The sequence below is a fragment of the Anopheles aquasalis genome, chromosome 3, assembly GCF_943734665.1.
Source record: "Anopheles aquasalis chromosome 3, idAnoAquaMG_Q_19, whole genome shotgun sequence".
NCBI lineage: Eukaryota > Metazoa > Arthropoda > Insecta > Diptera > Culicidae > Anopheles > Anopheles aquasalis.
In genome coordinates, this window is record NC_064878.1 from 55,976,049 (window position 1) to 55,998,548 (window position 22,500).

Here is a 22,500-nt window from a genome sequence, read left to right on the forward strand (position 1 = left end):
CAAACTCGTTACACGTCATCTCGCTAAAGTAACTGCCGAGCGGTGAGTCTACCGCGTGGTCCGACGAGTAGGAGGACGATTCGTAGTACGACGGATGGAAGGAAGTTCCGATCTGCAGGTTGTAACCAGCGGCAGCAGAAGAAAGGTTTCCACCATTGTGGCAACTCTCGTACGACGACAACCGATCGAGTGATCCCATCGTCGTTCCTGGCGTTACCGCATGATCCCATGGTTGCTGTTGTGGACTCATCGTATCAACGTCCGATTCATACGAGTGCAGAGAGTCCATCAAGAGCTGTTCAACGGTACCACCACTGAGCTGGTGGTGGGCCTGCTGCTGGGGTGTGGAAGTTCGCTGCGAATGGTGAAGGAGCTGTAGCTGCTGCTGATGCTGCTGCGACGGTGGCGGTTGCTGCTCCGAAAGTTGATGATGATGCAAAGGGTGATGGTGATGATGGTGATGCTCGGGTGTACTGGTGTCGTTCGGTGTGGGGCTGCTGTTGAAGAACGCCTCGGAGAACTTGCCGATTTCGGTCGAACCGAACGCTTGCTGGAAGCCCGGAAGGGGCGTAATGTTCTGGGTAGGAGAGAAGAAATGAAAAGAGAACATTCACTTAATGTCCAAAGAGTATCGAGCAGAGAGGGTGCTACGAACCTTATTCTCTACCGGTGGTGTCGCAGTCACAGCAGCACCAGCATTCGTTTGTTTATCTTTAGCATCGGATGATTTGAGCTGTTCTTTCTGCTGTTTCGTCAGTTTTTTCGTTCTCCGTCCGGTACCATTATGAGCGCGGCTCGGTGACGATGATACGCCCGATTCTACCTCGTTGGCATCTTGCTGTGTTGACGATAATTGGGGAAGGGTAGAATTAGCAACGCTATGCAAATGGTTTGTTTAAAACATAATACACCAAGAGGAAGAGGGTACAAACCTTCCTATTGTTGGCCGTATCTTTGGATTTTGTTCCTCCGGCGTTCGAGTATTTCCTCATCTTGCTAGTGAACTGCTCTCCATCGGGCCAGCATAGATTCTAGTTGGAAGAGAGAGAAAGAAAGAGAGGGAAAAAACAATAATCAGTTCTAAACATTACGATTTCTCGAATTGCTTTGTCCCATCTGTTGCTTCACGTAATCCTCCCCAAAAAACCATCCACCACCATCAAATAATGGAGATCAATCTAATCGCGGTTGCGAGTTGCATCGTGACTTCGTGTTGGCGCGTTACTCCCGGGGGCTCGGGACTTGGCCCCCCGACCCGGCGACTCGTGTGCACAGAGCAACAAGTGTTTGCTTCTCGGTTCTCGAATTAGTTTTCCCCTCCCACACTGCGTCTGTATACAAACAAAGCCTCCAGCACGCTCTCTCTGAGAGCTTGGAGTGCACATTGGCCAGCAGATTCTCTTTATTCTCTCGAATGGAAATTCTCTCTCTCTCTCTCTTTGTCTGCCTTTTTTTTTGTGCTGTGGAAAATTGTACCAAAAAGGGATTATAAAGGAAAAGCCCGGCATTCGCTCTCGGTGGTGGTAGGCACTAGGAACGGGGTTTGTGTATACTTTCTATATGTCGTCCTGGCGTCTCGCTCTCTGCCTTTTATACGTTGCTTCCTGTTTCTCTGGTGTTTGTTTTTTTCTCCCAATTCACCGCCGCTCATTTCCAATGGTATCGCGATTAATGTAACATCCTTCTTCTGCTTCCCACTGGCTGTACATAAAGGAGGCCGCTCTTCGAGAGCTACTGCGATTAAGCTGCTTTACATACAGTGTTGTGCTGCTGCATTGGCTTCTTGGACCAGCACAGTGGCAGCGTGCACTGGAGAAAGAAGTGATCGAGATCATCGTGGATTGAGTTTTTGTAAAATTATAATTTTCACCTTTTTGTGCGACTTTCACCGTATCTATTGTTGTTATAAGTTAAATCGCAATTTTTCAATTTATAATATGGTTCCCAAGTTTGTGATTAAACAATTTGAGGATCACCTACAAAACCGCCTTGCTTCAAAGCTACTGAAGACGGAGATCGCTGCGAATAAAGCGATTTGCCCTCTAATCGTTGCTTTAGTGCAAAATTTTGCAGCCCCCGAAGCGATCGATCGAAATTTTCACAAAGAAAAATACCAAGATGCCCCCAATACCCACACGCGTGTCACTGGCTCGCTCATCCGGTTAACTATCGACGGTCCACGCCGTTGTGTGATTGAAGGAGAAACATGAACGCGCGGAGGAGCGAGGGGCTCTGATGGACGCGACCGTTCCAGCCATTCCCTGGGGTATACTAGCGCAGTAGCAGTAGCAGCAGCAGCAGCAGCAGCAGCAGCAGTTCGGCAACATAATCGCATATATCGTGTGAAGGAGGTACAGAACACACCCGCGCACGGCCGTCCTTGTATGTAAGCGGACGGAGCGAATATGCTGCTGGCTTTGCGTGTGCCAAACAAGCAATCCCCAGTAGCAGCAGCAGCATACATGGGTCGTGGGCACCCACCTAAGAGAGCCTACGCACCATCCCGGCGACGACGACCACGACGACCATGACGGCGGTTAGGAGCTCGATCGATCCATCCCCGTGTGCACGGCCCCCAAAAGGGGGGTTCGTGTGTGGATCGCTACCGCCGCCGCCTAGGCACAGCGCGAACCATGGTGTTGGTGGTCCACTGCGGAAAAACCATCACCACCTTCCACCCACCCACCCACCCAGAACATCCCAACAAGCTAAAGAAAAAAAAAACACGGTTCCTACTAAAAGAGAAGGCGGATTGTCGGCGGAGATTCTCTCGAGAAGGTCCGAAGGTGACGGTGGCTGCAGTAGCGCCGGAAAGGCGCTCCGGGGACACAATGTTACGGTAGCAGCAGCAGCAGCAGCAGTGACAGTAGCACGTTTGGCCCATTTTTACTGCGCAGGATCGATAATATGCTCGCTCTCCCCCCCTTTTCCGAACGACACCCGATCCTTCTAATGCCTATCCGTGTATATGTGTGCTTGTGTCCATCACGAGAAAAGGGCGCGAATGAGTGTGCGAGAGAGAAGAAAGTCTACAGGACAGGAAGGAGGTAGTAGCGGGCGAGACGTGACCAGCAGCACACCCAGGCAGAATGTCCCACCGGCTTTTTGGAGCGCACCGAGACGGGAAAATTGATTCGATCTCACGGCCTCGCTTGCTCGCTCTCTCTCTCTCTCTCTCTCTCTCTTCGCTACGGCGATGGCTCCATGGATACGACGCCATATGATGGGGACCGAGCTCGCCCCGAGTGTAGTAGTGAGTACCACTGTACACCGAGCACAAGCAATCCTACTACTGGGGATCCCCGTTGTCATGGAGCCTTTACCGGTCTCTCACTTTCTCTCCGTAGCTTGCTCCGGCCTGCTCCGACGCGCTGGCAGTACATAAGAAGGAATATGCACTTCCGGCCGGGGAGGCATGGAGCGCGAGGACATCACGCACACCACGGCAGGTCACGGATGGATTCGCGCGCTCGGTTTGGCGCGTCCACAAAAGGAGCAAAATAACCCAACGAGCAAGCAAGCGAGCGAGCGAGGGAAGAAAACTGAACAACAAAACCAGAAACACGCATACACCCAAAAGGCAGGGGGGAGGCGAGAGTCGAAAATGGTCTCGTAATTAAAGTAGCCAGGGCATAACAACACGCGCTCGTGTGAGGGTTTTTTGGGGCGGGGAGTGCCACGCGATTGCCAATCGATGATGGTTCGTGAGGTGTTGCTCACCACCTGCACCCCCTCCCCTCCCCCCCCCCCCCCCAAAACCACATCACACCCTTGCATGTCCTGTTGGTGCAAATATCCTGGACCTCACCTGGCGTGAGTGCGTGCAGGACGCTAGTTTTTATGTCGGGAAGGTAAGCTGGCCAGGATAAGGAGTTTAATCGATCATAATTTAGGGGTTTGCAAGCACCAATGGGGTGCAGCAGGGCGATCGATCGATCACAGTTGGAGCTTCTGCTTGATTGTTGCTGTTGTTGTTGTTGAGCAACATAAATTTGAAGAATTTCTAAAATATTTCATTCTTTTAAAAAGGTGTCTACGAATGATAAAAAAATATCCTTTTTGCAAGCTTTTCTAGCTGCTTATTCTTCACTTTTGCACCCTCTCATCTCCAACTGGCAGGCTTCATGTACTGTACTCAGCAACAAAGGCAATCCAAAAAAAGGGGGTTCCGCGAATGCAATCCGCTTTCTGGTACAGGAAACTTGTTGAAAAGAAATCAATATCTGAATATATGTGCTCGACGCGCGCTGTGCTGAAACTCTGGTCCAAACACAGGCTGGAAACCGAAAAAACGAAAAAACTGTACCCTTGCTGGCAGAAAATGCATACCAGCTCCACTCACACGGCACTCCCCCGCTCTGTCATATGCTTAACCCAGGTGTCCCTCCCCCCCCCCCCCCCCCGGGGTGTGTGTATATACTTACTGTAAGTGCATCCAGTGATTTCATTCGTGCGCTCGCTGGTGCAACTGCACCAACAGCAGCTGGTGCACTAGCGCCACCGTTAGATGATGACGATGATGCTGTTGCTGCTGCTGCTGCTGCTGCTGCACCACCCACTGACGCCGTTGGGCTGCTGGTCCGACTGCTTTCACTTCCGCCATTCCCGGTACCGTTGTTCCCGGTTTGACCATTTCCGTACGCGCGCTGGTGCTTGCGCTCCTTGGGTTTGCGGGTAGTGGCACTACTTCCTCCTCCTCCTCCTCTGCTGCTGCTGTCCTTACCAACACCATCTGTGAGGGGATGGTGATAGTCTGCTGCTTTTTGTAGGTCCGCGCAACATGGAAGTGAAAGAAGAAAGACGCATTCGTATTAAAAAGGGGTACAGAGGAGCACGCATTTCGCATAAACTGAGACCGGGATGATGGGAAGGGAAGAGATTGTAAGGTTTTTTTTCGTTTTGTTTTTGGATTGTTTTTTCGTGAGCTTGATGATGAGCATCATACTGGTGGATGGTGAGTAGATGGTGTAATGCACAGCAAGATTGGCCAATGGAAATGTCTTTGGCCAAAGGGAGAACGAGCCAGTACATAGGAACGGACTCGCAAGGTAGCCGAGTCGTGCCGCTACACTAGACGCGACCGAAGCCAGAAACCAGCGAACCGTGAAGGATATAAAGGACCTGCCTTTTACGCAGAATGTACCAGCGGAAAATGATGTACACAGTCGGAAAGGATCGATCGATCGGTACGTCTAAGCTAGCTGAGTACAATATCAACGTCAGCACGATGGTTGGTGTTTGAGTCCAGCGCTTAACTGGATCGCTACCGGAGCTGCTGCTGTTACACTTTCTTCGACAGACACGATGATAGTGTGCAAAAAGTTCCATGCTTCCGATGGAATTTCCCAAAGAAATGGTTTGCGGCCACGCCAATATTTCGCCGTGATGAGCGCGCGCGACTGTGCTTGCTATTGATTTTTTCGAAAACTCCCAGGGTTGCGGCCACCAACACCGTCGCCAGTAGGTGGTGCTCGCTCGCACCCCAAAAATTGCACGATCCTTCACCAGCCTCGGTGGTCGCCGGAGGGGGTCGCCCGGTAGTGTATGCTCTCCTTTCTCGCTCTCTGGCTATGCTCTCGCTACCAAACCAAAACAGCGGCCCTGACTTGAGAGTAGTAGTAGCCCCTAGTAGCCCGGGCGCGAAAGCGCGTACGTATGTGTGCACGTTGTCAAGCCAAGCCTCTCTGCTGATTAACTTTGCGTGAATTCCGGCGCTAGTGGGCGCCCTCTCTACCTTTTTTAGTATAGTCGCGTGCTAAGGAGCGCCTTATATACTCCGGGGCACTCGGATCGATTTTGTGATAGCAAACCCACCAATCTCACCAACACACAAACACACCCCGGGGGGCGCCAGGATGGGGACGCATTGTTTTGGTTTTTTTGTTGCTGAAGTTGCTCTTGGTTGGGGTGTTCGGTTTCGGGCTCTTGCTCGTTCAGCTCGCTCAAACGCCAGCCAGCGGTTGCCAATGGTTACCATGAGAACGACGATTCCTGCTTCGTATGTGTGGTCGTCGCGTGTACATACCTGTTGCTGACGTGGGCGTTGGAGACTCCCCGCCGTTCTCCGCTGTTGAATCGTTTTGTCCTTGCTGCTGCTGGTGGTGGTGCTGCGACTGCTGCGGTGGCTGGAGTGGAAGCTGTGGACTGTCTGCAGGTCCGTACGAAGCGGACAGTGGACTATACTCGGAACTGCTGCCCGTGGAAAATCCGTTCGATACGGATGTGCTACTCGGGAACAGGGACGTTGCTGCCGTTGATGGTGAACCAGCGCTCGCGTTGGAAACAGCACCGTCCGTCTGGTTCGTATTGCTGGCTGCCAAACCTGCTCGATCATTGTGACCGAATCCTTGTGATGATGAATAACCGTGCTGCTGCTGCTGCTGCTGGTGGTGGTGCTGGACTTTGGAGCTACTGCCGTTGGAAGATTGTTCTGTTTGGAGAGATCCTAGGTTACTGCGATAGGACGATGCTGTCATGCCGTTGCTACCGTTGGCGTAGCTTGCGAAGCTCGAATACTGGTGATGCTCGCGCTGCAGATGGTACGGAGGATAGGCGGAAGGATTCGACGATGAACCGGCCATGTGTCGACCGGGATACAGATATCCTGCGCCACCGGATCCATACCCAGGTGGCATTCCTGCGAGACCAGCGCGCGAATACGGTGACTGCGACTGATGGTGATGATGATGGTGGTAATAGGGATTGTAGCCACCGTACTCGCGATAGGAAGACGAGTAGCTGCCATAGTAACCGGACGAACCGTAGCCACCACCAATGGCACCGTGACCCATCGTGGGAGCAGCTGAATGATGTGGATGATGATGATGATGTGGATGATGGTAGCCCGCACCGTAGTACTTGTCGTAGCCACCACCGTTGATATCGTTATAACCGCCCATGCCACCTGTGCTGCTACTGGCGGCTCCGTAACCGGACCGATGGTGATATCCGTCCGGGATACCAGCACCGTACCGGCCAGCACCACCACCACCACCACCACCACCAGCACCGGTGGCCATCGGGTATGGTGACGCACTTCGCAACATGCTGGGCGTGTACGGGTAGCAGAAGTTATTGTTCATTGAGTGATGTCTGTAGTCCAGGTAGTTGTTGGCAGTAGTGCTGCTACAGCAATCCATGACCCGCCGACGGTCCACCAAATCTCGGCCACACTAACACTGCAGCCAGATTCTTTTTCGTTCTATCCTTTCACTCGGGAGCGTTGCCACCGCCAGGACTCTATTTATGTTCCACTAAACCAATTATAAACTATTTATGGCCGTTGCTGAGTGGCGTGTGCGTAAGAACGACCGCGAGTACCGAGGCCACCGTCGGTAATCATCCGGTGGAGATTCGAGTACACATAAAAACCACCGCGTGTTCCCTGGCGTGAAGGGATAACACTTGCCACTGGCAGGAGGACAGTTTACGCGCTAGTGGGTTCACATTATTCGAATGGCCAGAAGGCACGCATTTCACACCGAAACACATCCGCCGGGGCACCAACGAAACACACCATCGCACATCCGGAGAAAAGCATTCCTTGCCTTAAAGAGCGAATTGCGTAAAAAAGGATAATTACAGGGAAATCAAAGCAAACGGAGGATTGTTTTTGATCGGATTACTAAAGGGAACGCAGGGTTTTTGGCTACAATTTGGGGGGTTATGTGTGCTCCCCGCCATTAGAAGTCGCACAGTACAGTCCAGGAATGTCATCCATATCTATACCATACCAAGACCAAGCGCACCATCGACGATGACGAAGGATTCTCGTTCTCTCGCTCTGTCTTTCTCTCTCTCTCTCTCTCTCTCTCTCTCTCTCTCTCTCTCTCTCTCTCTCTCTACACCGAACTGACCTTCCCATCGGTCAGCCGACGTCATCCACTACCGTCCCACTACCCGGGAAAGCGCGTCATTATCATTCCCTTACTCGCTCGCTCTAGCCCACCACCATTCGATTGCGTGACAGTAGTAGTACATAGGCGCGGACGCGGGCGCGTGCTTGCACCTACAGGCAGCACAAACTTTCGGGAAAACCTGGCTGGCTGGCTGGCTGGCTGGCTGCCTCCCACCTCGGTATACACCTAGATAGTACCGTCTGTGGAAAGTTTATTGATTTGCTTGGACAGCAAGACTCTCTCTCTCTTTTTCTCTCTCTCTCTTGTAGGAAGGAAAGTGTCACTCAAATCGCCCACCTAACCCTTCCTGCTTGTGTGTATGCGTGTATGGCATCATCGAGAGCCGAGGACGCGCGTTTTAACTTTGTAATAGCCTTACAAATGGCGTTGAAGGTATTATGAATGAATAGGTCGAGTCTAGTGATGTCAGCACAAGGTAGTGGTGTATCCTGTCCTGTGCTAGAGCTAACTGCTTCTGTTACAGCACCACCAATAGCAGCCGTAGCAGCAGCAGGATCCGGATTACACCAGAGAAAGAGCAGGCAATGAGCGTCGCCAGACAGAGAGAGAGAGAGAGAGAGAGAGAGAGAGAGAGAAAGTGGGCGCGCTAGGAAGAGCCTTCGGTGCGAACTGCGACGCCTGATAAGGATAAAAATCAATTTTCCTCCCATAAAAAAAAAATGCGTCGCGTCGTCGGCTGGCCACGGGGACAGAGCACGAGCTACGGGGTAGGCAGGATGTGGATATTGGGGTTTGAACCATCAGCGAGTTTTCCACTCCCGAATTCGTCACAAAACTGATACCGAAAACATAATCGATATCAGCAGGTGGATGACACCTGTACACAGCTGTAACAACGCCCCAAAAAAAGGGGGCCACGGACCTTCACACGAGAGATTACACTATCACACGAAGCGGATTAACGAAAAAAAAAGGATAATATACACGTACGGCGAAGATTAACGGAGATTCACATTTTCCAATTTTCTTTCGAGGTCGAAACCACACTTTTCACACTTCATTTCGTCCACCCTTTTCAAAGAGGAGCGCGTGTTGCACACGAAGTGCGAGGCGCACGTACAGTGTTCGCGCTTTCGGAGCTGCGTGTCCGCTCCGGCCGAGAGTTTCGCGTTAACTTTCGCCCGTTGACACGTGCCCGTGACCGGGAAGGCCTCCGACGCGGGACAAACGACGCAAGCGCGTGCGCGCCCCCGTCCTCGGGGTGGTGTGGTGCTCGGTTGCGGCGCTTGTTGGCGCCGCCGGTTTGCCGGAGGATCTCTGGTAATATCTGTATGTGTGTGCGGGGGAGTACCGCACATTCCAATACACCCCGTGTGTGTCGCTTTGTTAGCGGGTGGCTTTGATAACACGGAGCGAAAGGGGCGAGCGTTGCTCTGAGCGCCACATAAACGGCGGTGGAATATTCGGCGCTTCGATCGGTTTATGCGGTCGGACGCGATCAGGCCACGATTGTGAAATTGATTCGTTCGTTCTTGGAAACGATTAATTAATCGTGGGCATAATTTCTCGCCATTTATCGGTGGATGCCTAATGGTGTCTCATGGATCAATGGTTTGATGGCCGTTTTGTTTGACTTGGTTTGAATCAACACCGGCTATGGCTACTTGATCCTGCGCCTGATTTTGATTGATTATTTGGTTTTACATTTTTTTTTGTTAACAATGAGAAAGTTATTAATGCGGTTGTATCGTAATTTAATATTGCTACAAGATTTTTTCCAATGTTTTACAAATTAAATGCGGCTGTAAAACACTTGTTTGATGTTCAGCCAATAGTGTCCTGGTAAAATGGTAAAAATCATTAATATTTTTTAGAACATTATACTGAACACCATATGGATTCCGGTTGTTCCGATTATGATCCTTCTTTTCCGCTCACGCCAAGGCCCACCCCCCGCCCCCCGGCCTGGCCACAGCCTCAATACCGTATCACATTACATTACCAACTGACAACCGGAAAAACAGCAATCTGTTCACACACTACAGCTGGCCCCCCACCCCGGGGTGGCGTGTAGGGCTTCCGTTCACCTCCCTTCCCGCTGGTCCACCCTTTTACCCTTTTCTCTTCGCGCCAAATGGTTCGACGACGCGACAAACAATCCGAACACAAGCGCTGTGGTTTGAGAATCTCCGTTTCGCCGATCGATCCCCGATGGGCCATGGCCACCCCATGCCCCTGGCGTACCCTGATGTACCCTGGTGTGTATGTGGAAAGCGTGTCGTCGGCGGAAATCAGTTTCCAATCAACTCATCCCTCGAGCGACGAAAGTAAATTAATCAATGTCCTAGTGGAGTTTTGCCGAAGGAAGGAGGCGCCACCGCCACGATGGCCGGCTTCGGTTTTGCCGCGGCACCGGCCTCCAGACACTCCAGTGGGAAGTTTGGGGGGGGGGGGGGGGGAGAGACATGGATCACTGGCCGACTGCGACGATGTGCTTCTCCGCAACCGCACCGACGGCGTGTTTTCTGTGCCACCAGTGGCCTCAAGTTGCTTCGATTTCCGCCGCCTTTTTTCGCACCGTTTTAGAAGTTGTCGGTCACATAAGGAAGCATTGGAGCGAAGCAGGATGGGGGGGTGAAAGCTAACAACAAAAAAACGCCACCATATTTTGCGCGCTAATATTGCTACCGTTTTTGGCTTGGAGCAAGATTGTTCACCTATACACCAGAGTACGCAGCGTCTATTTCCTCGGGGCACTTGGCTCCCCAGTTACCACCCAAGGCAAGGAATGGAGACGAGTGTTGTGGAGGTTGACGACCAATAGCGAACGCATCCCCTGGGCCAAGACACTGCTCTGCCACCTCGGTGAATCTCGAAGATTGTCAATAGCCTTTTTTTCGCCTGTTTTTTAGTCGGCTGGCCTGATGTCGATGGATCAAATTTCGCGCCACTGGCGACAGTTGGCGTTTGCGTTTTTGGGGCAGTTTTTAGTGGGCAGCCTCGTGGATCTAGAGGGATGGTAAAGAAAGATGATGCTCGTGGTGTATCCAGTGAATCTGGGTTGCGGATCTGATTTGTCTGATTTTTCGAGAGAAAAGAGTGATTTTTAAAAAATAAAAACTGATGTTTTTTTAGAGTGTAATAGCATTTGGAAGCTGTGAAAGCTGAAAATTTATTGGTAGGATCTTTTGAAAAGTGTAATAGCATTTAGAAGCTCTGAGAGCTGAAAATTAATCTGGTAGGATCTTTAAAAAATTGATTGATTGAATTCCAAAAATTGTGACCGGAAATTTATTCCCGGTACTTCCATCGTGAACATTATGTTAATCTATTAGTCCAATTATTCGGAAAGCTTTTCATCAAATTCAATCAGAGTAATGGTTCACATTATCTTACATGATTGCATCATTTTGAGATCAAAATGGTCGTTTTTATTTAAATAACGAAGAGAATGAATTTAATAAAGGCAATAGCTTCTATAACATTACTATCCCTGTTCTTCTATTCTTTATCTTATTAAAATAACAAATAAAATTGCTCAGAACAGTTGTTATATACTAATGCATCATTTGCTAAATCATTTTTTGAAGCATTAACTTTTTCCTTAAAGCAAAATGTTTCCAGCCGTTTAACTCGTAAGCCATGGCGCGGATTAACGTATGCGAGTGAGCAAAAAATATGAAATTGTTTATGAAATCCAATCATCCCCGCAAGCTCAACGTCCCATTGCCAACCACCAGCCCATCGGGCCATCATCGCTCTTTCGGCGAATCCATTTCGATAATGATTTCCCCCACAATCACACACTCTCTCTCTCTCTCTCTCTCTCTCTCGACATGATGGTTGACATTTTGGGGAATGTTGGCCGCCTGGTGTGCGCACCAGGTTCACTCACAGCAGTTCGCAAAAAGGGGGGAGAGGGGGAGGGAAATAGAAATCCGCCAGATGCATTAATTGGTAACCGAATCCTTTGGCCGATCCATCCATCCATCCATCCACCGCACCAATCGCCTCCAGCCAAGCAATTGTCGTGATTTCGATCGATGCGAATGTGTCGCCGGAGTCATATGTGTGCTGCTAGTAGTGGTTTGAGTTTGAATCATTTCCCCGGGGAAAGGGGTGGTGCAGAAGAAGGCAACACTTTTTTGATTCCACCGTTCCATTCCGTGGCCTCTGAGCAAGTGTCCGTCAGGATGGCGCAGAGAGAGAGAGAAAGAGAGAGAGAGAGAGAGAGAGAGCGCGCGTAAACATGTGAGAAGGAGTTTCCCTCCAAAAAGGACGCGACTAAAGGATGGTGCCAGGGGGAAGAGGATGATTGGGGCACCCATCGTAACCCTTTGGCACCACATAATCACAAGCTGTGCGTATCGAACGAGTGCGCTGGTACGCCAGGACAGGGCCAATCATCGATCGTTTTCCGCGCCACTATTCCCTGAAGAGCGCGAATGGTGACGGCGCATCCCGGGGTTTCCAAGGGTGGGTGAGAGGTGCATTCCGTTACTCGTGTTTGTGTGTTGCTGTGCGGTTCGCATCGTTCGACTGTTGCATACTAACCGCCAGGCGCCAGGTGTGGGCGGCTTGGAAGGGGCAGGTGACCACAACGACGTGGCTGGTGACGACCACCAACACCGTCATTATCGAATCGGTGTCCAGGACCACGGCAACCAGGACATCCAACCGTTATCCGTTGGTGTTGGTTGATGAAGAACAGCATCAGGAAATGGCAAGGGCGGGAGGGGACCTTTTGACTTCCGTTCCTTTGCTATGTTCCCATCGCCGTCCACATCGCTCGTCTTATGCTATGGCGATGTACATTTTGTGCATCTGTGGTGCGGGCCGGGCGCGTCCCTCCGGAGCGACGACGGTGTATCGATTTATTTCACCTCTGTTCTGTTGTTCACAGTTCCACCGCGGTCGCGTAACGGCGGGAAAATAAGTGGCCCAGCCAGTGAGTGAGCACGCAACCGGAAGAGCGATCGAAGTCAGCACGCTCCGACTACTAGCTTCTAGCTTCCCAGACGCAGGGGAGAGAGAGAGAGAGAGAGAGAGAGAGGGAGAGAGTGGCAGTGGAACGTAGGCCGCCTCCCTTGGTGAGGCCAATGCCACGTCGTACCACCGGGAGGGTAGCTCTTCCGGTGTCGTTCGATTTCCAATCGGGCCACATCGGATCCTCATCGGACCGTGAGAGTACAAATGGACGCTGCTCTCTGGAGAGAATCGTTCTCTAACTAAGGGAAGGATTCCTTTCCTTTTTGGCTTTTGCCAAAGAGAGTGGAAATGCAACTCTCAGGTGGCACTTTCTCTTCCTTTCGAATGCACCTGGTGCACCGCAAAACATCTAAGGTGGAAATGGGGATGGGATTAATGCGAAATCATTGCTGCATCCGCCGGTGCATCTGTTGCAATATTCTGATGTTACGCGGTAGCCATTAACTTTCGTTAAGAGAGGGGTTAAGGTGCACTCCAGGATGCGTTGAGCTATGGATGAAGCATGGATGATTTTCTAAAAATCAAATACTTTATCAGTTTTGCTCCGATTGATTAAAAAAAATCACACAATGCTCCTGAAAGGTTCAGCATTAATATAAAAATATAAAAACAAATGTAAAGGAGAAAAAATTCAATTCCTTTGCCAACCTTTATTCGAAACAAAATAACGCAAGGAAACTTTAGTTGCTGATTATGGTATTTAACTGATTAGTAGCTAATGTTTACGGTTCGCTTGAAATATTAGTGGAAAACGACTCTTTAATTAACTTTGCTGGTTTCAGCGTTCAAACTAACTTTTAACCCTTTTGCTCAGCCGCCACGCGACCTGTTTGACCTGAAATTTCCCGCGCTTCCGCTAGGTGGCGATGAGGACAGTCAAAATCAGCTGTTTATGACAGTCCCAAAGCATTTGTTGTTGTTTTGTTTTTTGCGAACCGAGATCCGGATGCGGGGAGAATCTTTCGTGCGGAATGTTTGATCTGCTGAATTTCATAAGAGAACTGCTGCACAGTATGTTGGCGATCTTTTCGTTCGGTAAGAAGAAGCTCTCGAACACGCTGAGCGTGTACGTGAAGACCAATACGGGCAGTACGCTCTCAGTTAGTCTCGAACCGCACATGGAAATCAAGGAGGTGAAGGAGATGGTGGCCCCACAGCTTGGCCTAGAACCGGCCGAACTGAAGATCATCTTCGCTGGCCGTGAGCTATCGGACACGACGACAATCAGCGTGAGTAATGATCGATGATGCGCATCACCATAGAAAAGAAACACTTTTAGCAATCCTCGGGTATTTCCCTCAGCTTGCCTTTTTTAATAACGATAGAGACGAGAGGAGTTGTAGTTTCAGTCACATTTATTCATCACATTCAGAATTGCACGCACGAAGTGGGTTTCGCGAGAGGTTGCACGCACGAAGTGGGTTCGCGAAAGAGATAAACGTGTGGATTCGTTGAACGCCGAAATACAAAAAGCCAAGATTCAAGGATTCGCTTGAACAGGTGCGTCGCGCAGCCAGCGTTTATACGGGTGGCTTGGCTACCTGACCTGCGATCACCTTGGCGCGAGCTGCGATCGCTACACACTAACAATGATCATTTGATTTGTAGGAATGTGATTTAGGCCAACAATCGATTATCCATGCCGTAAAAACCAGGCCACCACCAGTCCGTCGGGGGCAACAAATGCAATCGTTAGGTGGTGCATCCATCGCCGAGGAAGCGTCCGAGGATGAACCGCAGTCAGTTGTGCCACAGGCACCACTCTCCGAGACAATGACGGAACTGACGGAGGCGAACGATCGTCCGTCTTCGGAACGGCGCAAGGCGCACTTCTTCGTTTACTGCTCTCAGTGCGAGAAAGTGTGCACCGGGAAGTTGCGTGTCCGGTGTGGTATCTGTGGCAGCGGTGCCTTCACCGTGCACCGTGATCCCGCCTGCTGGGATGACGTGTTGAAGCGAAAGCGCATCACGGGTCACTGCGAGCAGAACGAGGTGCCTTGTGTGGTAAGTGCTCGGGAAAAAATCGGTCCGATCCGTAGGCCATCGAATTAATGCTCTCTCGTTATACTTGAACAGGAAAACAGCGAAGGACAGCCTCCGTTTTCGGAGTTTTACTTCAAATGTTCGGAACACTCGTCGGGCGGAGAGAAGGATTTTGCGGCTCCGCTGAACCTAATCAAAACGAATCACAAAAATGTTCCTTGTCTAGCGTGCACGGATGTTAGGTAAGGAGATGCTGCCACTTCTCCTGATCGCAGAGTTGTATTGTGATCTATGTTCGTAATTTCATTCCAGTGAAACTATCCTCGTGTTTCCTTGTGCCGACGGACACGTGTCTTGTTTGGACTGCTTCCGCCAGTATTGCGTGACGCGATTACTGGAACGACAGTTTGTGGAGCATCCGGGTGGTGGTTACACGTTACGCTGCCCTGCCGGCTGTGAGAAGTCGTTCATTGAGGATGTGCATCACTTTAAGTTGTTGGAAAAGGAGCAGTACGAGCGGTATCAGCGCTTTGCCACGGAGGAGTACGTTCTGCGGAATGGTGGTGTGCTGTGCCCGCAGCCCGGTTGCGGCATGGGACTGCTGGTGGAGCCCGAGTGCCGTCGAATTCAGTGCCAAAGTGGCTGCGGGGTATGTTGCTACGAGATGCTTCTTCGCAGTATCGATCATTCGATGATGGTTGCCTTTCTATTTACTATTTGCAGTATGTGTTTTGCCGTAGCTGTCTGCAGGGCTATCATTTGGGCGAGTGTTTCGAAACACCGACAACTCCCGGCGGCAGTGGGGAGCATGGGTACGCGATTGATCCACAGCGAGCATCGGAAGCGCGATGGGATGAAGCGACGAAGATTGTGATTAAGGTGTCGACGAAACCGTGTCCCAAATGTCGAACCGCTACGGAACGGGACGGTGGATGTATGCACATGGTCTGCGTACGCTCCGGATGTGGGTTCGAGTGGTGCTGGGTCTGCCAAACGGAATGGACCCGCGATTGTATGGCCGCACACTGGTTCGGTTGACGATCGAAACGATATTGATTGAACATGTTTGTAGTTCCACTGTTGGTAGTTTATTTCAATAAACGGATACCTTTTTGTTTAATCAATTACTGTTATCAGTGGTTCGGAAGATTCTACACATTCGAACAAATCACAGCAGGTTTGTGCTATTTGTCATCAACATCAGCATGATGAGCCTCGTAGCACGGGCATTCACACGGCAGCACACATTCGTTGTGTTCGTTTCGGACGTATCCTTCCTTGCAGAAGCAACCGGGAACGCATTGCAGAGTGCACACCTTGTTAGAATCCGGTTCCGCACAGGTCTTTGGGCATGCCGTGCCACATTCTTGATACTCTTCATTCAATCCACACTGGTTTTCAATACAGCCAGCTGTAAACACGATGGGTGAATTGATATACGCCCTACATGATAACTATGGCCATCTTTTACATACCATACACCGCAGAAATTATTGTCAACGCAGCCAAAGCAGCCAGCAAAACTTCTTGCATCTTGCTCATCTTGTTCCTTGAGTAGAAGTGAATAACTGACTGGTTACTGATGGGGAATCTACCACGGGGTTCATCTTATATATGTACGATCAGGCTAAGAAGACACTCACCTCGTGAAGAATTCTTTTGTTCATGAATTCTTGTAGCCGCACGTGTGATCGCGTGAGTCATATGGGACGATGCTACCGGCGAGTTCTTTGCATGCCAATCATAAGCTCCAGTTCTTTTCCATCCGTGCAGCTCACCTGGCATCATATCTTCCCAGTATGAACATGTTTGATCTTCAGGCCGCATGAGTGTTTATTAGTTGAACCGCGAATAGCTGTTTCTATTGTAGAGTTAATCCATTAAATAAGGCAATATAAATATCTTACAAATGGAAAATAAAATTCGTTTTACGGTTCACTAACTAGTGACATTTATAACTTAACCCGCTTAAAAGTTACACGAACGTTTCGGTACAATTTGAACGATTTAAACATTGATTATTGTACCTAACGTATCCTGGACGGCAGAAGCATTTTGGGGAATCGCCGCAGTTAAGAATTACTTCATTAAAATTACACTCTAGCTGTGCTGAATCGGGTTTGCATGCTGATTCCGATAAGCATAATTCTTCAACCCGCACATTGCCCGGCCGGCAGAAACAACCGACTGTTGAACCGCATTTAAGTGAGAGCTCAAACCGTCTGCACACATTTGGTACAACTGAGAAGCCAAAAATGTAGTGAGTTACTTTATTGAGATTCAGATTTGTTACAGGAAACTGAACTTACAAAGGATATGCTGTGCGAGGAGAAGTGCAGGAAGCAGTACAACAACTAGTACCAAAGAACGCATCTTGCTGGTGATTTCTGGAGCAAAACTTTTACTTCTGTTTTAAGGGGGGGTGCAGTACAATTTATAGTTTGCCAAGAACAAACAAAATGTTGTTAGTGCTTGTTGACCTAAGCGCGGTGAAAGTTTACAAAACGCAATCAGCAATTCTGTAAGGTTTGAGGTAATCCATTACGCATGGTTCCTGGTTATCACCGTACTAAACCCATATTTGGTATACAACTCTCCTTCTTTCAAGGCCATAGTTTATGCTTGTAGTGCCCGAGTAGTCGTGTGTTCGTTTTATCATGGAAGTCGCACGGTTCGCTGCGTGCTAAGCACGTGCTTTAGTGACCAGCATGCTCACTGGCTTTGTTTGTCTCGCGAGGTGGTTTAATGTGATAAAAAAAACAACCAGTGCCGATAAGTGCATCGTTAACAAAATATATTACATAACTTTGTAACTAGCTACATGATGTTTTTCTATCGAGAGCTATAAATCAAATGATAAATTATGGGTGAAGTTACGCAACAGAAGCGTAGGACTAGTGGCTTCGTCTTTTATTTTGGATTATTATGCTCCCTAACAAAATATAATCCTTTTGAGTTATGTTACAATCATGTTGTTTTAATAAGCTCGATTTATTGAATATCAACTACGTGACTACGATTATCGCAGGTCGCCGGGCATACTTTTCCAAAAATCCCCAATGCAGAGTTTGCTTATCTCTGCATTGGGGAGACACTCATGCACTAAACAGTTAGCTGTAATGAGACGGATAAACCATTCAAATACATTCTCTCTTATTTGCTCTTGGCAATGTTGTACCATCCGCTACCGAAATGATGCAGCAAATGCCACCAACACTTTTCATTCCATCTTGATCATCTCATTTCGGTATTATTTGTATAGCTGGTTGAATACTGACGAGTAGTTCGGTGGAGGTCTCACTTTATATACTTCGATTGCTGTACAAAGCTGATTATTCGTTCGCACAAAGCGCGCACGTGTAACTGTGCGGATGTTGAAGCACAATTGTGCGCAAGTGCTTTGTGCATGAATCATGTGCATTATTTTCTTGATTAGAAGTAGATATCTAACCTGTGAGTCACGTGACACGTCTTACTAGTATGGAAAGAAAACATGCAGCATAAAACAGAGTTAGCTTGATTGCGTACTCAGGTGGTGCTAATAATTTATTGTCATTTACTTATTGCGATAGTAAGAATGTGACTGATCGTTTGTTAATCATTTATTCACTGGTGTGCAAGCTGATTTCGGGATGCAGTTGTTTTGGTACCGCACAAATCCTGCATAGCAGAAGCACGCCTGCACACTACCGCAATGGAAAGACGCTTCATTCGCTCTGCATCTCAAATGCGACGCTCCTGGGACGCATTTTCTTTCCTCGAGACACATGTTCTTGTAACGGTGGAGCCCCGGGCGACAGAAACATGCCTCCTTATCGCGACACCGTAGTAATTCTTCATCCGATCTACACGGGTTGCCTGAGGAGAGTAAACGCGATACTGAGTAAACCCGCTACGGATAATGGGACTGGCATTTTCAGTTACTAACGACAGTGGACAGAGTGTGCCAGAAACACCACAACGGCGAGGGTAACAATAATTGGCAAGGAACCCATTGTGCTCCTGGTTCCTCCAAACAATTTCGACTAGCTTTGTGCAGGAAAATTTCCTCAATTTATGCATCGGTTATCCGTACTGCGCTAAGGCGTTACCTCTAAGGAGGGGCGGGGGGCTATTGTAACTTATTTTTCAATAAAACAACATAACAATAAAACAACATAACATAACAAAACAATAAGCGGGCGCCAGACGAAGCGTAAACTCTAGCGTAAACTCAGAATGTAATGCCATAAAGTTTACGCTTCGTGTGGCAGGCATAATCGCGTAAAAGTTTATATCGGAACGTCAACTGCAATTACATTCGGGCGCCTGCAATTACATGATGCAATTACATTCAATTACATGTGTTTTTAGCCACAAAAACATAAATCGACGAGATAAGTTGCTTTCTGAACCTCTTTTTATATATTTTAAGAAGTTGATGCTGTATATTAGCGATTGTAGAACATTCAACTCTTCATAACGCTACGCTTCATTTTGGTGTTGAGTTTACGCTTGCCTTTACGCTCGGTTTTAGGCTCCGCGGGCCTATAATCTTTTTGACATAAGCACAATCTTTTTGGCATTACACTCTGAGTTTATATTAGAGTTTACGCTTCATGTATCCCCGGCTATAAAACACATGTAGGAGTGTGATGATTAAACCACCTTGATGCGTCGGGTTATGTGTGCTGCTGGATAAAATATAGTTCTACTTTAACCATGCTTAATGATTCGTTTCGATACAGATTTAATGATAATCATTCATTTCTACACAAGGTATTGATAGGCTGGAATTACTGGTAAACATACTTTGTGTATGGAATTCATTTAGTACGCAACATAAATCATGAGCCCTTCCCTAAATGCTAGTTTCATGTTCGATTTCATATTTTAAATGCAGAATTTTGTAATTTAATATGCTCTCATGTTCATATAATCTTTAACGCTTCTGTATTACAAAAACTATGATGCTAGAGAATGCAAATAATAAATCATTTTATCCTTTACCTTTGCCATTTTCATTTTTTTTTATTATGTCATCTAATTACTTCATCAGTAGGAGAACATATTCCCTGCTTACGATTAACTGAAAAAATGCGAAACTATTCCAGAAAACCAGGGCGTTAGGACGTTGCAACATTGATAATTCTTATTTTCCCACAGCTTTGCACACGGATCTTACGATGCAAGCATTTCTATGGAGCACGTATCCTGGCCGGCAGAAGCACCCGGTCGTCTTTCCGCACTTTAGACTCAATTCGTTCCGTCTGCAGTCCTTTTTGTCGTTTGCTGGTTTGCACGTTTTTTCCGATAGGCACTGTTGGCCGTACCGGACTAATCCGGGGCGACAGTGGCATTCGGTGTTGCTGCCGCATTGCAGAAGCACTTCATCCGATCTACATGTTTGGCCTGTGAAAAGCAGCAGTACATCTGGGATAAGCTTGCCACCATAGCAATCAGCAATCAAGAACTTACCACAGGAAACCGGGTCCAGCAGCAGCAATGTGACAATCGTCGCGGCCACAATTACCGAGAGATGCATGTTTGGCGTTGTTTTGGCGTGGTTTCAGTTCGCACTGAATATCCCCATGGTAGAAACCACACTATTTATTCATCGCAACCATATACAGCATTTGCTGAGTTTGAATGAATGTTTGTGAAATTAAACACCCGAGCTAAATAAGCGCGAAGGTTCAGACATTTTCTACAATCAACATCGTACTAGTTTTCCACTTTTATCGTATGAATTATTAGTATTGTAGCAACGCTTGTTCTATGTAAATTCAACAACGTTTCGGTCACGATTGGTGTATTGTTACGGGCTCAATTTGTTACGATATGCAAAAGAAATTGCAATTGGGGGGCAAAGATATTTACATTTCTAAGTGAAATAAATTTTTTACATTTTTTCGTGAATGCTGATGCTTTCAAGAGATTTTCGATCCATCGAAGAATCACTGGCAAGGTTCTAGAGTTTTTACAAAGTTATAGACCATAAAACATTGCCATCACTTTTTCAACTTTAAAAATCTACCAAAAATCGAAAAAATGGAAACATCAAGAAAAACCCGACGGGACTACCTGGATAGTATAATCTGACAAAAGAATGCTTATTTGTATTTTTTCTGATTACCCATCACGCAGCTACGAATCAAAAGACTTGCCAACTTAAGCGACGAACCCGGTTTGAGCATGGGTCAATCCGTGTTGCTGCCACGGAAAAAATGCTGCCAAAAGTGGAAAAATTGGAAATTCAACAAAAACTCAACAGGGCTACCTGGATAAACTTAAAATCTAACCAAAAAAATATGGATTTGCTACGATGGGCACCAGTCTTCCTAAATTTGCGATGCCGTGGAACAAGAATGTTTGATTCCGTTGGGAAAGACTCATGTTTTTAAAAGCGTTAGTTTCATTTTATTATTGACAATATCTTGTACACCGTTAAAGCTTATACACCGTTAACTTGTTGGCCTATTTGCCTGCACCGGGTGTCGGTCGGCATGTTAGACGCGAATAGCATTGGCCTCCAAATCGCAACCATCCCGGCCGACATCGGCACTCGATTACATGACCACATTGTTGAAGAACTTCATTTGGACCACATTGGATTGGTACTTCTGATAGTCTGCATGCACTTTCCGGCACGCAATTATTGTGAATTCGGACTGTTCCCTTCTGGCAGAAACATCCAGGGCTACCACTGCAGTAGAGAAGTTCTTCACGCGTTCCGCATCTACTCACTGGAGAAATAATAGAAGTGCTCTATTCACGTGTTCACAAATTTAAGTGATTTTTCATATTCAATTACTTACAACAGGAGACAGATTGTGCTAGAAATAGTACCACAAGGAGTGCAGTACCGATGATTAACGAACGCATAATGTTTTCAGCTGTTTCCGCTCGGTGTTCCGCAGACGAAGTAAGGTTCCAGGCGTTGATGGACCAATTTTTCTCCCTCCAAATTGGTACTGGCGCCTATGCAGCTGAGGGCGTGCATTTTATACATCACGAGCTAAGAACAAATAGCTCCACGCTCGCAGTGTTTATCAAACAATCGGATCGGGGAGTTCATAAAACATGTTTGTATACACACTCGGCTGTTGTTGAAATATTAACCGTAACAAAGTGGCGTAAAGCTACCGGTTTTATCGGTCAATGGATAATATACCATTTTTTACATCGCCCAGCATTTCACGAGAGTAAATACGTTCCGCAATAATTAATTTCCGCAAATCAGCAATGGAATTGAAAAATCAAAAAGGCTCTTTTGCTATTACATTTTCTTCAACATTCTATAGAACATTTTATTTATCATCAACAGCACGGTAAGCTTCGTTGCACGGGCATTCACACGGCAAAACACACTCGTTGTGTTCATTTCGAACGTATCCTTCTTTGCAGAAGCAACCGGAAACGCATTGCTTGGTGCACGGTTGGTTTAGTTCTGGTTTTTCACAGGAAGGTGGGCATGCCGTGCCACAAACCTTGAACTCCTCATTTAGTCCACATTGATTTTCAATACAGCCAGCTGTAAACACGATGCATAGGTTGATATTCTTCTTGGCCATCTTCTAAACTGATATTACATACCATGTACCGCGGAAATGATGGTCAATGCAGCCAAAACAGCCAGCAAAACTTCTTGCATCTTGCTCATCTTGTTCCTTGAGTAGAAGTGAATAAC

General features: G+C 47.9%; 3 protein-coding genes and 2 long non-coding RNA genes across 5 annotated transcripts in view; 1 reads left to right on the forward strand and 4 right to left on the reverse strand.

Annotated features, from left to right (window-relative positions):
* LOC126575620 (box A-binding factor-like) overlaps positions 1-7,139 on the reverse strand; it is a 7,512-nt gene extending 373 nt beyond the window's left edge. Inside the window, exons 1-5 of the mRNA XM_050236408.1 lie at positions 6,026-7,139; positions 4,425-4,756; positions 933-1,031; positions 656-838; positions 1-577 (exon numbers count right to left, since the gene is read on the reverse strand). The exon at positions 1-577 is cut by the window's left edge and continues 373 nt beyond it. Coding sequence (XP_050092365.1) covers positions 1-577; positions 656-838; positions 933-1,031; positions 4,425-4,756; positions 6,026-7,139 — 2,305 coding nt within the window. The remainder of the gene's footprint in view (positions 578-655; positions 839-932; positions 1,032-4,424; positions 4,757-6,025) is intronic.
* A 6,650-nt stretch (positions 7,140-13,789) lies between these two features.
* Positions 13,790-15,951, forward strand: LOC126577200 (E3 ubiquitin-protein ligase parkin). The gene is made up of 5 exons (XM_050238659.1): positions 13,790-14,077; positions 14,457-14,852; positions 14,925-15,073; positions 15,144-15,480; positions 15,555-15,951. Exons 1-5 carry the CDS (start codon positions 13,820-13,822, stop codon positions 15,867-15,869), a joined length of 1,455 nt encoding a protein of 484 aa, XP_050094616.1. The 5' UTR covers positions 13,790-13,819; the 3' UTR covers positions 15,870-15,951.
* LOC126576820 (von Willebrand factor-like) lies at positions 15,949-22,473 on the reverse strand. Its single transcript, XM_050238123.1, has 5 exons — positions 22,407-22,473; positions 22,136-22,344; positions 16,475-16,664; positions 16,307-16,399; positions 15,949-16,242 (listed from the first exon to the last, which is right to left on the reverse strand). The coding sequence occupies exons 1-5, from the start codon at positions 22,471-22,473 to the stop codon at positions 16,016-16,018; spliced, it is 786 nt and encodes a 261-aa protein (XP_050094080.1). The 3' UTR covers positions 15,949-16,015.
* On the reverse strand, positions 18,343-18,878 carry LOC126577202 (uncharacterized). Its single transcript, XR_007608326.1, has 2 exons — positions 18,760-18,878; positions 18,343-18,689 (listed from the first exon to the last, which is right to left on the reverse strand). It is a non-coding gene; the product is annotated as an uncharacterized LOC126577202 (long non-coding RNA).
* LOC126577201 (uncharacterized) lies at positions 19,816-20,427 on the reverse strand. Its single transcript, XR_007608325.1, has 2 exons — positions 20,289-20,427; positions 19,816-20,222 (listed from the first exon to the last, which is right to left on the reverse strand). It is a non-coding gene; the product is annotated as an uncharacterized LOC126577201 (long non-coding RNA).
* Positions 22,474-22,500: the final 27 nt, after the last annotated feature.

What these genes read in the sequence shown, in the direction of transcription:
- LOC126576820 (XM_050238123.1), bottom strand. Translation starts at nt 22,473, where the DNA reads ATGAGCAAGATGCAAGAAGTTTTGCTGGCTGTTTTGGCTGCATTGACC. An exon ending in GCAACGAAGCTTACCGTGCT is followed by an intron (nt 16,665 to 22,135) that starts GTTGATGATAAA and finishes TTCAACTAATAA; the next exon opens with ACACTCATGCGGCCTGAAGA. An exon ending in ACAAAAGAATTCTTCACGAG is followed by an intron (nt 16,400 to 16,474) that starts GTGAGTGTCTTC and finishes GTAACCAGTCAG; the next exon opens with TTATTCACTTCTACTCAAGG.
- LOC126577200 (XM_050238659.1), top strand. Translation starts at nt 13,820, where the DNA reads ATGTTTGATCTGCTGAATTTCATAAGAGAACTGCTGCACAGTATGTTG. An exon ending in CTAGCGTGCACGGATGTTAG is followed by an intron (nt 15,074 to 15,143) that starts GTAAGGAGATGC and finishes ATTTCATTCCAG; the next exon opens with TGAAACTATCCTCGTGTTTC. An exon ending in AGTGCCAAAGTGGCTGCGGG is followed by an intron (nt 15,481 to 15,554) that starts GTATGTTGCTAC and finishes TACTATTTGCAG; the next exon opens with TATGTGTTTTGCCGTAGCTG.